Below are 14,797 nucleotides of genomic sequence, written 5' to 3'. Positions count from 1 at the left end.
AAGACTCCTTTATCCCAACCCTCTGTCTTCTGCCAGTCAGCCAATCCGGTATCCATACCAGTACATTGCCCTAACACCCAGCAGCATCCTGTCTGCAGTGTCTTCTCAAAGGCCTAGTGGAAACCCAAATAGATCATGTTCACTGGCTGTCCTTCATCTAACTTGCTTGTTACCTCCTTAAAGAATTCTAACAAATTCATCAGACATGATCTCCCTTGGACGAAGCTGTGCAGACTCAGCCATATTTTACCATTCACTTCCAAGTATTCAACCATCTCATCCTTAATAGTGGACCCTAAAATCTTGCCAACAACCAAGATCAAGCTAACTGACTTATAATTTTGTGACTTCTAACTCCCTCTCTTCTTAAACAGAGTGTTATTTTGGCCAATTTCCAGTCCTTTGGGACCCTCCCTTACTCCAGTGATTCCTGAAAGATCACCACCAATGTCTCCATATTTCCTCAGATATTTCTTTTGGAACTCTGAGATGTCGTCCATCCAGTCTGAGTGATTTATCTGCCTTCAGATCTTTCAGCTCCCCCATCACCTTCTCCTTAGTGATGGTCACTACACTGTCTTCTGCTCCCTGACTCTCTTGAAATCTGGCATGGTGCTAAAGTCTTCCATTGTCAATGGTTAGATTTGGTCTTGTTGGAAATGAATGCTGCGTACCGATATGAACATACAAACTTAGGAATGAAAAACAAGAATAGGCCATTCAGCCGCCCTTTGAGCCCACTCCACCATTCAGTAAGATCATAGCTGATCAGATTTCAACCTCATCTCTACATTCCTGTATACCTTTGGGAATGAAGGATTTATGTACCTCTGCCTTAAAATTATTAAAGTTAAAAATCGCACATCAGGTTATAATCCAACAGGTTTATTTGGAAGTGCTAGCTTTCGAAGCGCTGCTCCTTGATTTTGAACTTTGTCCACCCCAGTCCAACACTAGCTCCTCCATATCATGATTAAAATTATTAGGGGAGGGGGCGACCTCGTGGTGTTATTATTAGACTATTAGTCTCGAGACCCAGGTAATGTTATGGGGATCTAGGTTTAAATACTGACTTGGCAGTTTGTGGATTTTGAATTCAGTAAAAATCTGGAATTGAGAGTCTTATAATGATCATGAAGCATAGAATGTAGAGAACATAGAACATAGAACAATATAGCACAGTACAGGCCCTTCAGCTCACAATGTTGTGTCGAGCATTTATCTTAATTTAAGATCAACCTAACCGACACACCCCTCAATTTACTGCTGTCCATGTGCTTGTCCTTAAATGTCCTGAATGTCTCTGACTTTACCACCACTGTTGGCAGTGCATTCCATACTTTCACCACTCTCTGCTTAAAGAACCTACTTCTGACTTCCCCCTGTACCTTCCTCCAATCTCCTTAACATGATGACCCCTCATGACAGCCATTTCTGCTTTGGGGAAATGTCTCTGGCTATCTACTCTACCAAGGCTTCTCATCACCTTGTACACATCTACGAAGTCACCTCTCTTCCTTCTTCTCTCCAGTTTGAAAAAGCCCGAGCTCACTCAACCTCTCTTCATAAGACAAGCCATCCAATCCAGGCAGCATCCTGGTAAATCTCCTCTGCACCCTCTCTAAAGCAGCAACATCCTTCCTATAATAAGGTGACCAGAACTGGACACATATTCCAAGTGTGGCCAAACCAGGGTTTTCTAGAGCTGCAGCAAAACCTCACGGCTCTTAAACACAATCCACCGTTAATGAAAGTCAAAGCACCATACGCCTTCTTAACAACCCTATCGACTTGGGTAGTAATTTTGAGGAATCTATGTACGTGGACCCCTGGATCGCGCTGTTCCTCCACATTGACAAGAATCCTGTCTTTAATCCTGTATTTAGCATTCAAATTCGACCTTCCAAAATTAATCACTTTGCATTTATCCAGGTTGAACTCAGCTGTCACTTCTCAGCTCAGCTCTACATCCTGTCAATTCTTGTTGTAGCCTGCAAAAGTCCTCAACAGTAACTACAACACCAGTGACATTTGTGTTATCAGTAAACATACTAACCCACCCTTCCATTTCTTCGTCTAAGTCATTTATAAAACTACAAAGAGCAGAGGCCCAAGAACAGATCCCTACGGGACACCACTGGTCTCCGAGCTCCAGGCGGAATACTCACCATCCACTGCCATTCGCTGTCTTTTTTCAGCCAACCAATTCTGTATCCAGACAGCCAAATTTCCCTGTATCCCATACCTTCTAACTTTCTGAACGAGCCAACCATGGGGAACCTTATCAAATGCCTGATTGAAATCCGTATCCACCACATCCACTGCTCAAACTTTGTCAACTTGTCTCATCACATCCTCAAAGAACTTGTGAGGCATGACCTGCCTCTCTCAAAGCCATGCTGACTCTCTTTTATCAAACTATGTTTTTACAAATAGTCATAAATCCTATCTCTCAGAATCCTTTCCAGTACCTTGCTTACCACAGATGTAAGACTGACTGATCTGTAATTCCCAGGGATTTCCCTGTTCACTTTCCTGAACAGAAGAACAACATGTGCCTCCCTCCATTCATCTGGTACTACTTCCATGGTCCGTGACGATGCAAAGATCATTGCCAGAGGCACAGCAGTCTCATTCCTTGCTTCCCTGAATTTCTAGCACATCCACTTCCTAAATATCAATCTGTTCAAGCCTATTATCTTGATCCATGGTGTTCTCGCTATCAACAAGGTCCATCTCTCTAGTGAATATTGAAGCAAAAAAAAACATTTAGGGCCTCCCCTGCCTCTTCAGACTTCAGGCACAAGTTGCCTCCACTCTCCTGATCTGCCCCACCCTTTCTCTGATCATTCTGTTATTCCTCAGTAAGTGTAGAACGCCTTTGGGTTTTTTCCCTAATCCCTCCTGCCAAGGCTTTCTCGTGCCCCTTCCTGGTTCTCCTCATTCCATTTCCTAGCTATCCTGGAAATCCTCTAAAGCTGTGCCAGATCCTTGCTTCCTTAACCTAAAGTGAGCTTCCTTCTTCCTTTTGACAAGGAGCTCCTCTGGTCTTGTCTTCCAAGACTCCTTCACCTTACCATTCCTTGCCCCTCTCAGTGGGTCAAAGTTATCCAACACTCGCAGCAAGTGCTCTTTAAACAGCCTCCACATTTCTGTTGTGCATTTCGCATAGAACAATTGTTCCCAATTTATACTCCACAGCTCCTGTCTATAGTATAATTCCTCTTCCCTCAATTAAATACCTTCCCATACTGTCTATTCCATGTTCTATTCTTCCCATACTGTCTGTCCTATTCCTCTCCATGGCTGTGGTAAAGGTGAGGCAGCTGTGGTCACTGTCACTGAAAAGCTCTCCCACCGAGAGACCTTGGACAATCTTTGCTGAGTGTCAGAAAACCCATCTAGTTCACCAACTCCTTTAGGGAAGGAAACTGCTATCCTTACCTGGTCTGGTCGACATGTGCCTTGCCCATCCCTCTGTGTGAAGGCAACAAAAATTTAAAGATTCTGCATCGGCAGCTTTGTGGGACTGGAAATTCCATAGGCTCACAACACTCTGAGAGAAACAAATGTATCCTCATCTTTGTTTTAAATGGGCACCCCCTTATTTTTAAACTGTGACCAATAGCTCTAGATTCTCCCCGTGGCATTCTCTTATTGTTCACTTAGCATGCCTGATTGTTGTTCATGTCTGGCTACATATGGACACTGTTTGCTTCAGTATTAGAAGGAGTGATGAATAGTCTGGAGTCATCAAAGAACACATCACTTGTGACCTTCTGAAAGAAATCTAATGAACTCCTGCAATGGAGCTGGGCTCAACCTTGTGGCTGAGATATTGACCTCAAATAATCACACTCATCTTCCTTTGTGTTGAGCATGATTCCAACCAGCGAAGAGCTCTCCCCGAATTCCTGTTAACTCCAGTTATCTTAGGGCTCCTTGATGCCACAATCAGTCAAATGTTGCCTTGATATCAAATGTACTCTCACCTCACTCTGGTGTTCAGACTTATAAATGGAAAGTTCTCACCACTGTCACTACCTTATAATGAGAGATATGATTTGGGATATCTTGGGTAGACTTGCTTACAAGTATTAGTCTAGGCAACTTATACTATGTGGTGAAAGATGCTCACACAACATCTGATTGAACAGCAAATGGGTTTAAGACAGATGTGCTGAGCAAATGCCCCTTGATTGAGGCATCTTTCAATTTGTACATGTTGCAATGTGAAGTAACTGATGTGTAACATCTTTAAATATGTACATATAGCAGTGTGAAGTAATGGATATGTACATATAACACTGTGAAGTAATGGATATGTATAATATCTATATATATAAAACAATTTGAAGTAAGTGACAGAATGCCACATCATTATTTTAATGGTCTTCAATGTAGGCAACACTTTTCATAAATCACATTTACTCTGTAATCTCAGCTCCCACCTCCTTATGAAAACTGGTATTTCTGAAATTAAGTATTTACACCTCGGTGCTTTCCTTAATAGTCAAATTATTTTTGTCTTGGGTTTTGAAGCAACTTGACGCAAATGAAAAGGTATTGGAAAATATTTGTATCATTCATATTTGCATGAGAAAAGAGATGAAATAGAAATTGCTTTTAGCCTCCATCAATTCTGTTTTTTTCAACTGTGTCATGTTTATCCACCTATTTATTTTTTTACCATCTATTCACTCTTTGTTGAGATCGCTGGCCAAACCGAGGTGATATGATTGTGATAAGGATTGAATTCCCTTTTTAATTCTTCCACTGTGGTGCTAAACCTGCAGCAGGAATTCATCTGAAATCCTGTTCATAGGGGTAAAAGTTTGAGGTGGTGGAGCAGGGAAAAAGATTCCAAGGAAATCCATCCCATTGGTTTAAGTTCATTTCACCTGACAAAGGAGCAGCACTCTGAAAGCTTGTGATTTCAAATAAACCTCTTGGACTATAATTGGGTGTCATGTGGCCTCTGACTTTGTCCATCCCAGTCCAACACCAGCACCTCCACATCATAACTTGGGTTTGTTGAAAATAATGCAGTGAGACTTTCCTCCAGTAGGTGGCAATCTATCCCTTGATGTTCAATAGCATTGTCATCTCTCAATCCCCACAATGAACTTCTTGGGGCCACCATTGGCCAGAACCTGAATGTCATCAGCCATGTAAATGAAAGAGCAACTCAGCTATCGGGAATTATGGAGCAAGTAAGCCATCTCCTGATTCTCCAAAGCTTGTTTACCATCTTTAGGACTCAAGCTTAGAGTATGATGGATTACTCCCAATTGCCTGGATCAGTGCAACTCCAACAACACCCAAGAACCTTAATACCATTTAGGACAAAGCAGCCTGTTTGATAAACACCCCAATCATCACCTTAAGCATTCACCCACTCTGCAACCAGTGACATCAGTGTGTGTCATTTACAAGTTGCACTATATCCACTTGTCAAACTTCTTTTGATAACTACTTCCACACCTCAACACACTACCACCTAGAAGTACAAAGGGAAACACATGGCAATACATCACCTGCAGGGGTGATGACCTAGTGGTATTATCGCTTGTCTATTACTCTAATCATCTATGTTATAATCCACAGACCCGGGTAATGTTCAGGGGACCTGGGTATGAAACCCACCATGGAGAAAGTGGAATTTGAATTCAGTAAAAAGAAAATCTGGATCTGAGAGTCTAATGATGACCATGAAAGTATTATTGATTGTTCTAAAAACTCATCTGGTTCCTTAATGTCCCTTAGGCAAGCTAACCACTGTCATTGCCTAGCCTACATGTGACTCCAGACCCATAGCACCAAGGTTGATTCTTACCCATCCTCTGCACAGTTAGGGATGGGCATCAGTTCCCTAGCCAGTGACATCTTCATCCCATGAATGAATATTTTTTGTTTCAAGAAGTTCATCCTCGAGAATACATCAGTCCGTCTTGGATCTATTCTATTGTTCCTTCGCCGTGGCAGGGTCAAAATCCTGGCACTCCCTTCCTAATTTCACTGTGTCTCTCCTTATACCACTTGGACCCCAGCAGTTTAAGAAGTTAACTCACTATCACCTTCTCAAGGCCAATTAGAGATAGCAATAGCTGTTGACTTCACCAGTCCAGCTCACATCAGACAAAGCAGGCATGATGACTCCATTTTCCTTTTTGCCCTACTCCCTCCACTTCCAATAACCCCAACCTCCTTGTCTACTGAAAATCAGCTGAGCGTTAAAAAAAAATTCAAAGACCAAATCGTCATTGCTTTTCTAATCTGTTTGAGGGAGAAAAAAGCTCTCCTTAATGCTGTCTTGAATATGTGACCGCTTATTCTTAAAACTGTTTTGTTTTGGTTCTAGTTTCTCCAACAATGCAGAAACATCCTTTCAGAACCCGTGCTTTCAACTCCCACAGGATATTTTGTGTTTCAATTCGATGTCCCATGATTGCTTGACTTAAATTTGTATTATTATCCAGGGGCTTGGTGGTGACTTTGTTCTTGGAGTATCGTGTGAGAAAATATTCTGCCGCCTGTATCATAACTTACATAGAATCTTGGTCAGCTTTTACCCTATACTTGGGCCCTAATATATTCAATTTAAAATAATCACTCCCATGTTTGTATGTGTTTTGTTGCTCTGTCTCTCTCTCTCTGTCTCTCTCTCTCTGTCTCTCTAATGTTTTTCACTTCCACAATCTTCTGAAAACACTGCATAGATCCAATTCCAGTTCTTCTCTTTTCCCCACGTCCTTCACCTCGCCATTGACAATTGTGTTTAGACTTGCTTGGAGACAATCTGCAACTCACTGCCTGAACTTGCCCACCCTTCTTCTCTCCTTTTACATCTCAGAGATCAAGTGTGTAGGTGCCTCTTGCAAAACAGAAATGCATGTCTTTGGCTCAGGTAGTATTGTTTCAAAAATTAGTTCTCCTGAATGGTTTGTTGAACAATTTGCTGAAAAATGTCAATCATTCACGCTGATGTTGACTTATTTTCATACACTCTGCAGGTCCTTCAGGTCCAGTTGGTCCTCCTGGGCCACCAGGCTTGGGTTTTGAAAGAGGAGATCCTGGTGACCCTGGCTTTCCTGGTACCCCTGGGCGACAAGGTGCAAGGGGGGACGTTGGGCCTCCTGGACTGCCAGGCGTTCCTGGTCCTCCAGGATTCAAAGGTGACTTTTCTCCATCCTAGTCAAACACTGCATTCATTACAACAAAGGGTTCAGTGTCCATTGAAAACTAAATGTATACATGCCAGTACTCTAATCCACTTTATGAACCTCCCTGGTCAATGTCTGTGATGCTTCACAATCCCTTGAGTTGCTTCTCCATGACAGAGTGAGAGGGATGGCAGGACAACATGAGGAAGGAAAAAGTGAGGTCTGCAGATGCTGGAGATCAAAGCTGAAAATGTGTTGCTGGAAAACCGCAGCAGGTCAGGCAGCATCCAAGGAACAGGAAATTCGATGTTTCGGTCTTAAGCCCTTCATCAGGAGCCAAGCACAACATTCTTGATGTACCGTTTGGAGAAGGTGTAGTTTATTCTGAAAATGGCCCTATCATTCATTTCTTTAATCTCCTACTTTGTATTGCATAAGTTGCCAAATTTGTGAAACAATCAGTTCTTTCTTATTTCAAGTGAACACTTGGTGTTTTTATATTTGGAACGGATGTTTTCTAATTGAGAGTTCTTTACATTTGACTGTAATTTGATACACTGTGAACTGTACTCTCCAGAGAAACTCCCTGATGGCACATTAGGCAAAAGTACTTCCTGATGAAAAAATAAGCCCGTGACCTTTGGAAGGGTTGATTTCTGCATTCAATGATGTTAGCTGGGCAGCAACTTGAGTGCACCATCTGGTCTTGGCTCTTTTGGGTAGGGATTGAAATAAATCAATAATTGATCCCTTTTGCTTTGATCACTGTCTCGAGACCTGCCCAATAGTGTCTGCATATAGGTATTGTGATAGGCTTGAAATGTTGTTGTCATTGAGTAGCTTGCTAATGACCAGCACTTAAGTGTATATATGAATGGTGACCATATCAGTATGGAGTTGGAAGTCAAAGTCCTAGTGGACCCATTCTGAACTGTAAAAGTTTGTCTGATGTCATTCCTGAACCCAGTTGTTAAAGTTATACCCCCTTGTTCCTGACTTTCCCACAAGAGGAAATAGTTTCTCTCTGTTTGCCTGTTCAGTCCATTAATCATCTTTAAGCACTTTAGATGATCACCTCTTAACCTTCTGTGCTCAAAACAATAGGAGGCCAGACTCCTAGTTGCCTGAGCAGGAGAGTTTCAGATATGAAAAGAGATTTGACAGAGTAAGGTTGTTTTTCTTAGAGCAGAAGAGACTGAGAGGGTAGACAGAGTTCAGAGAGGGTAGACAAGGAAAATTTGTCCCTTGTTGGATGAGTTAGAAGGTTTCAGAGGGTGATGGGAATTTGAACTCACTTCCTGTGGCGGCAGTGGTAGAGGCAGAAACCTTCATGCCATTTAAGGAGTAGTTAGTTGTGCACTTGTGACGCCAAAGCAAGTCTTTTCGACTGGTGTGGGCTTGATGGGCTGAATAGCCTTTTTCTGTGCTGTAGATCTCTATGACTCTGACATTAGGCAGTTTTTCTCAATGATTTAACATTTTTAGTCCTGGTATTGTTCCGGTTCCTTTTGGTGATAAATGACCTACGTGAAATGGGGTTGCAGAAATCCTAACAGGTCAGGCCGTATCCGAGGAGCAGGAAAATTGACGTTTGGAGCCGGCCCTTCATCAAGAATGGCATCCTTGGGAAAGGCTTTGCAGTTAGGTTGAAATCAACTAGTAGTCAGTGAGGTCTGTAGATGCTGGAGATCAGAGTTGAGAGTGTGTTGCTGGAAAAGCACAGCAGGTCAGGCAGCATCCGGGGAGCAGGAAAATTGACGTTTCAGGTTTAGCCGTTTATCAGGAAACGTTGATTCTCACTCTCAACTCTGACCTCCAGCATCTGCAGACCTCACTGTCTCCTTGCAGAACTCTTAGCCAAGTTACATGGCACAAGGCAAAGCTGCTATAAAATGTTCAGAATCTTGCTGCAAGAGGAGTTTTGGGTAGTGATACTGAAGTTACCAAGTAAGAGTATCTACCTACGTTTCTTGTTAAAACATATTGTGAAGACAAGGCAATAATAAGATCAAGTGGCTGTAAAAACACTGGGAGAGTACCCTTTACTTTGATGAAGCATTACGACAGTAGGAAAACTTTGAAATTCTATAAGAACGCTTGATTGGGGTTGATGTGGTTGGCTAATAAGTTGGATGTTGAGTGGCAATAATAAACAAAATAATAATAAATAATTAAATTCTTTGTTTTAGGTGAAAGGCCAGAACAAAGCTTCATGGGATTTCCAGGAACAAACGGCCCTCCTGGTGATCCAGGATACCCAGGACTCAAAGGGGATACTGGTCCTGAAGGTAAGAGGTGTCACTATTTCAGTAACTTACACATAGAGCTTTTTCTCTGGGAATCTGTTACTTATGGTAAACTTTGTTCAATCAATAAAGTGTAATCCTGAGAGTTGGGCAATTCGGTAAAATACCATATCATAATTTCTTCTCATTGGGAACATTATACAGTACTGGACTCAACACTGAGTTCAACAACATCAGATCACAAACAGTGAAACCTAGTTAGATATTTTCTCCCAATTCACAGTCTGTACCTCGTTTGGCTTCATTTGTTGCCAGTGCAATTGCAGGGAGGGCACTCACTTCACATGCCACGGCAGCGCCTTGGACACCACGGTATTTGATTGGAAATTTTGCAATAGCAATGTGAAGAACACCTCGGCTGTTCACTCTGAAAAATAGCACTTATAAAGACATATTCTCTGCTCTTTAAAATGTATTAATGTGTGAGTAGTATTAGATGTGTAAACATTGCAAGTTTAGCTGCGGGAATTGGGATGTGCCCTGTACATACTGAGGCTAGAGAACAAAGTAGTGAGGGGGCCAGCGAGAGGAGAACAGGGTGGTAAGGCAGCAATGACAGGCCCATTACATCCGGTTGATGTTCCATTTTCCGGTTGCACTGTGGGTGCACAACAACGATGTCAATGTTCTGCTTTAGTGAGTTGGTGGGAAGCATGTCATACTTCTGCATTTAGACAGACATTGCTGTATTCTGAGTCGAAAAGTGTGGTGCTGGAAAAGCACAGCCAGTCAGGCAGCATCGAGGAGCAGGAGACTCAACATGTTGAAGGGCTTATGTTCGGAACACTGACTCTCCTGCTGCTTGGATACTTCCTGACTGGCTGTGCTTTTCCAGTACCACACTTTTTGGCTCTGGTCTCTAGCATCCGCAGTTCTTACTTCCTCCTCCATTGCTGTACCTTGGTTGTGACAGAAGGTTCTCATAAGGCCAAGGGGATTGCTTTAGGGATGGCCTCCACCTCTGGGCCAAAACTTTGTTTCTTTGCTATTGCCATTCCCATTGATCTAGACTTTAATTCTGTGACATCTTTGGCAGTTAATCTCTTGCAACCTCTATATTATCATTGGCTTTTCTCATGACCTTGTCCATACTTTTCAGAAGATAACAATTTCTATTCTGAACTCTCTTAAGTTCCAAAGAAGAGTCCAATGGATTTGAAATGTTAACTTTATTTCTGTCTCAAGAGTTGCGGCCAGCCCTGCTATATCTTTACAGCACTTTCTGTTTTTATTTTTGATCTCTAGCATTTATAGTATTTTGCATTTATTATGTCATTTATACTTCATTTCGGAACTCAATGCAAAATTGATTGAAATTAATTACAATGGGGTAGAAATGAGCTCAAATGCAGCAAAATGCACAACTATATATGGGTCATTCTGATATAACACGCATTTCATCAACGCAAATTGATTATAATGTAATTGACGAATTGTAGACACGGTTTGGATAATACTGAATGGATATAACAACTTTCTAAAAGACCTACCTCAGCAATTTTCTCTAGGTTTTCACAAAATGATGCTCTGTCGTCAAAACCTGATTACAAAGAGGTAGGACCTTGTTGCAAAGAATTTCATTCATTTCACAAATTTCCTAAGTTGTAAAACAGTCAAATTCTAACTCTAAAAGAGACAAGTCAAATTCTGCACCACACTGTTTGCGGCTGAGATAGCTGCACTAGTGTGGCCGGCAGCTTTTTTGCTCAGTAGCTTGGCCAAACACAAGTACCATTTAAATACGTTAATTAGCATTGTGTACCTGAATGGAGAACTTTTTGTAAAATTGATGCCTGTATGTGCCTGAAATATCACTTCCATAACTCGCCCATAAGAATCATTACAGGAACAGTCAGAAAGCGGTGTTCTCATGCAGTGATCATCATCATTATTAAACTGAAGTGTCTGGTCAGTTGTTTTAGTAACTTTTGACAGGTGCTTATGTAGCATGCCCTCAAGACATCGCAATTATTTAGAATTTGAAGGCCAATGGCAGGATCTCAGTGTGGTGATAACTGATTGGGCTGACTGCATTGGGCTGGAGACTGCAGAATACAGAGACTGTGTGTTGTTGAATCTTGTTAAATTTCAGGAAGAAATCCCCCTGTAATGTTACAAATCTGTCAAGTCCAAAGAGCAGAGTTTTCAGCTGCTCTGAGGTAGTGGGCCAAGAGTAAGGCCTAGGGACTGTGTTAGAATGGCTTGCTCCTCACGTTTCCCTCTTTTTCTCTATATCCAAAAGTACTCTTCCACATCATTGAACGTTTGTTTTCTTTGCATCACCAAATCACCCGTGGCACTTTATTTCATCTAGTAACCACCATTTGTGAATCACTGGTGTTTTCCAATTGATCAATTTAAAGCCCATTGTAGACTGTGCAAAGAATCAAAGGCGAGGGAGAAGTAGAGAGTGGGGCAGAGTCTAAACAAAAATGGGATTGGAGCTCTCACGTTTCCCAGCTTTAGAACTTGCTGAGAAACAGCTTCCTTGTCAAATGAAGGTGAGGAGCTAATAAAGGCCCTGTGTTAAGAGTCTGTCTGACCTGTCTGCATTTTGCCACAGCCCTATCAGCCCATGTGGCAAAGCCGCCAGGTTTGTGGAGTGTCAGAGCACACAGAGGAGCTTGAGGACAGGGGAAGCAGACTCCAAAGTCCAATGAGGTTCCTCTCCACACTCAAACCACCTGCAGGTGGCACCAAGATCTCTGGTTTGTCTCAGCACCTCCCGCCTTTCACACTGATTGGGGCTTCTGACGTCTGATTGGACCAGCAGCATCTTGAGGCCACCTACTGCTCAGAATTGGGTGCCTTGCCAATTGGGATCTACCTCCAGTCGAGTGCCTTAGCCGATCCCACTAATGGCAAGTGCAGGGCCGGGATCCTGCCCTCTCCCGCTCCTTGCTTCGGGTAGTGGGGCCCTGAAGTCGAGAGTGAAACTCAGCCAAACAATTTGAGAGGTCATCCAAAGTGGCCCTATGTCTTTATGGAGTTTCGCAGAGTAACAGGTGATTCAGTTGAAAAGTATTGAATGCCCATGGGATTTGACACACTGTGATCTGGGAGACTGTATAGCACACACCCTACCCCGACCCCTAGCCGAACATTCTAGAATTACAGGCCCCATGCTCTCAACAAGGGACCAGTCATTGAGAAGTAAGATGGGGAGAAATCTCTTCTCTCAGAGAGCTATGAATATTTAGAATTCTCTACTTCAAAGAGCTGTGGGCATATATTCCAGACCAGTATTGATAGATTCTTGGATACAATGTGAATCAAGGTATTTGAGAATACGGTGGGAAACTAGACTCTGCATAGAGATTCAGGCATGGTCATATTGACTGGCAGAGCAGGCTTGCGTAGTTATATGTGACCTGGCCTACTGATTTCCTATGGTCTGACTACATTCTGCTTTAAAAATGATCCTTTTCAGTTGGTATCCAGCCATGCTCTTTCCTTGCACAGTAAATAATTAATGAATCACTGTGTTCTGCGCAGGTTTTCCAGGAGAACAAGGCTTACCGGGAGCGGTATCAGAAATTATACACACGACACCAGTCCCCGGTCCCCCAGGTCTGCCCGGACCTGCTGGTTTATCTGGTTCTTCGGGAAATCAAGGCATCCCTGGTTATTTAGGATTTCCAGGTATGCTTAACTTACTGTTAGATCGCATGTTTTCAATGTCACTGCTTTAGTTGTATTTCACAGTCAATCAAATGGTTTTTACTCGAGCAAACAGCTCGGGGTTATGGTACAGAAGTCAACAACTCAAAAATCAGACAGAAGATGAGCTAAATCTAGACCTTGTGGTGAAGTGTCCAGCTGGGGTATGAACTTGTAACAACCTTTTTAGAATGTAGGAAGAAGGTAGACTGAGGGAGATAAGGCTTGTCTTCACTGTATGGGTGGATCACCTGTCTGGTCAGTAATCCATTGGGTCTAATGGGATGAGAAAATTGGGCAGTTTCTGTCATGAGTAGATGTCCCTGTTCTGCAGTTCCCTGAGTTATTAGCTCAAACAAGTGCCTGGTGGAAGCTATCCAGGGAGGTGATGGCCCAGTGGAATTATCAGTGGTCTATTAGTCCAGTGACCCAGGTAATGCTCTGGAAATCTAAGTTCAAATCCTGCTACAGCATGTTAGAAAGGCAAGGTCACGGTGATCATGGGAGACTTCAATATGCAGGTGGACTGGGTAAATAATGTAGCCTGTGGATCCAAAGAAAGGGAATTCATGGAATGCTTACAGGATGGCTTTTTGGAACAGCTTGTCATGGAGCCCACAAGGGAGCAGGCTATTCTGGACCTAGTGCTATGTAATGAACCAGACTTTATAAAAAATCTTAAAGTAAGGGAACACTTAGGAAGCAGCGATCATAATATGGTAGAGTTCAGTCTGCAGTTTGAAAGATAGAAGGCAAAATCGAATGTAATGATGCTACAGTTAAATAAAGGTAATTATGAGGGCATGAGAGAGGAACTGACGAAAATAGACTGGAAGCAGAGCCTAGCGGGGAAGACAGTAGTTTGTGTATAATTGAGGACACTGTACAGAGGTTCATCCCCAAGAAAAGAAAGATTATCCGGGGAGGGATTAGACAGCCATGGCTGACAAAGGAAGTCAGGAAATGTATTAAAGAAAAAGAGAGATCCTATAAAGTGGCCAAGAGCAGTGGGAAAGCAGAAGATTGGGAAGGCTACAAAAACAAACAGAGGATAACAAAGAGAGAAATACGGAAGGAGAGGATCAAATATGAAGGTAGGCTAGCCAGTAATATTAGAAATGATAGTAAAAGTTTATTTCAATACGTAAGAAACAAACGACAGGCAAAAGTAGACATTGGGCCACTTCAAACTGATGCTGGATGCCTAGTGATGGGAGACAAGGAAATAGCAGGAGAACTTAACAAGTACTTTGCTTCAGTTTTCACAGTGGAAGACATGCGTAATATCCCAACAATTAAAGGGAGTCAAGGGGCTGAGTTGAGTATGGTTGCCATTACAAAAGAGAAAGTGCTAGAAAAGCTAAAAGGTTTTAAAATTGATAAATCTCCTGGCCCCGATGGGATACATCCTAGAGTTCTGAGGGAGGTGGCTGAGGAAATAGCAGAGGCGTTGGTTGAGATCTTTCAAAAGTCACTGGTCAGGGAAAGTCCCGGATGATTGGAAGATCGTTGTTGTAACCCCCTTGTTCAAGAAAGGATCTAGACAAAAGATGGAAAATTATAGGCCAATTAGCCTAACCTCGGTTGTTGGTAAAATTCTAGAATCCATCATTAAGGATGAGGTTTCTAAATTCTTGGAAGAGCAAACTCGGATTAGAACAAGTCAAC

The 14,797-nt window shown here is 42.4% G+C and overlaps 1 protein-coding gene across 4 annotated transcripts in view; it reads left to right on the top strand.

Moving 5' to 3' along the window:
* Positions 1 to 14,797, top strand: part of col4a6 (collagen, type IV, alpha 6) — a 418,566-nt gene that overhangs the window by 388,181 nt on the left and 15,588 nt on the right. For all 4 annotated transcript variants that reach the window (XM_060832451.1, XM_060832452.1, XM_060832449.1 and 1 more), the window contains 3 exons: positions 7,014 to 7,175; positions 9,353 to 9,451; positions 12,965 to 13,111. In XM_060832451.1, coding sequence (XP_060688434.1) covers positions 7,014 to 7,175; positions 9,353 to 9,451; positions 12,965 to 13,111 — 408 coding nt within the window. The remainder of the gene's footprint in view (positions 1 to 7,013; positions 7,176 to 9,352; positions 9,452 to 12,964; positions 13,112 to 14,797) is intronic.

Source organism: Hemiscyllium ocellatum, chromosome 11, assembly GCF_020745735.1.
Source record: "Hemiscyllium ocellatum isolate sHemOce1 chromosome 11, sHemOce1.pat.X.cur, whole genome shotgun sequence".
Lineage (NCBI taxonomy): Eukaryota > Metazoa > Chordata > Chondrichthyes > Orectolobiformes > Hemiscylliidae > Hemiscyllium > Hemiscyllium ocellatum.
This window is presented reverse-complemented; position numbering and strand designations above follow the sequence as displayed.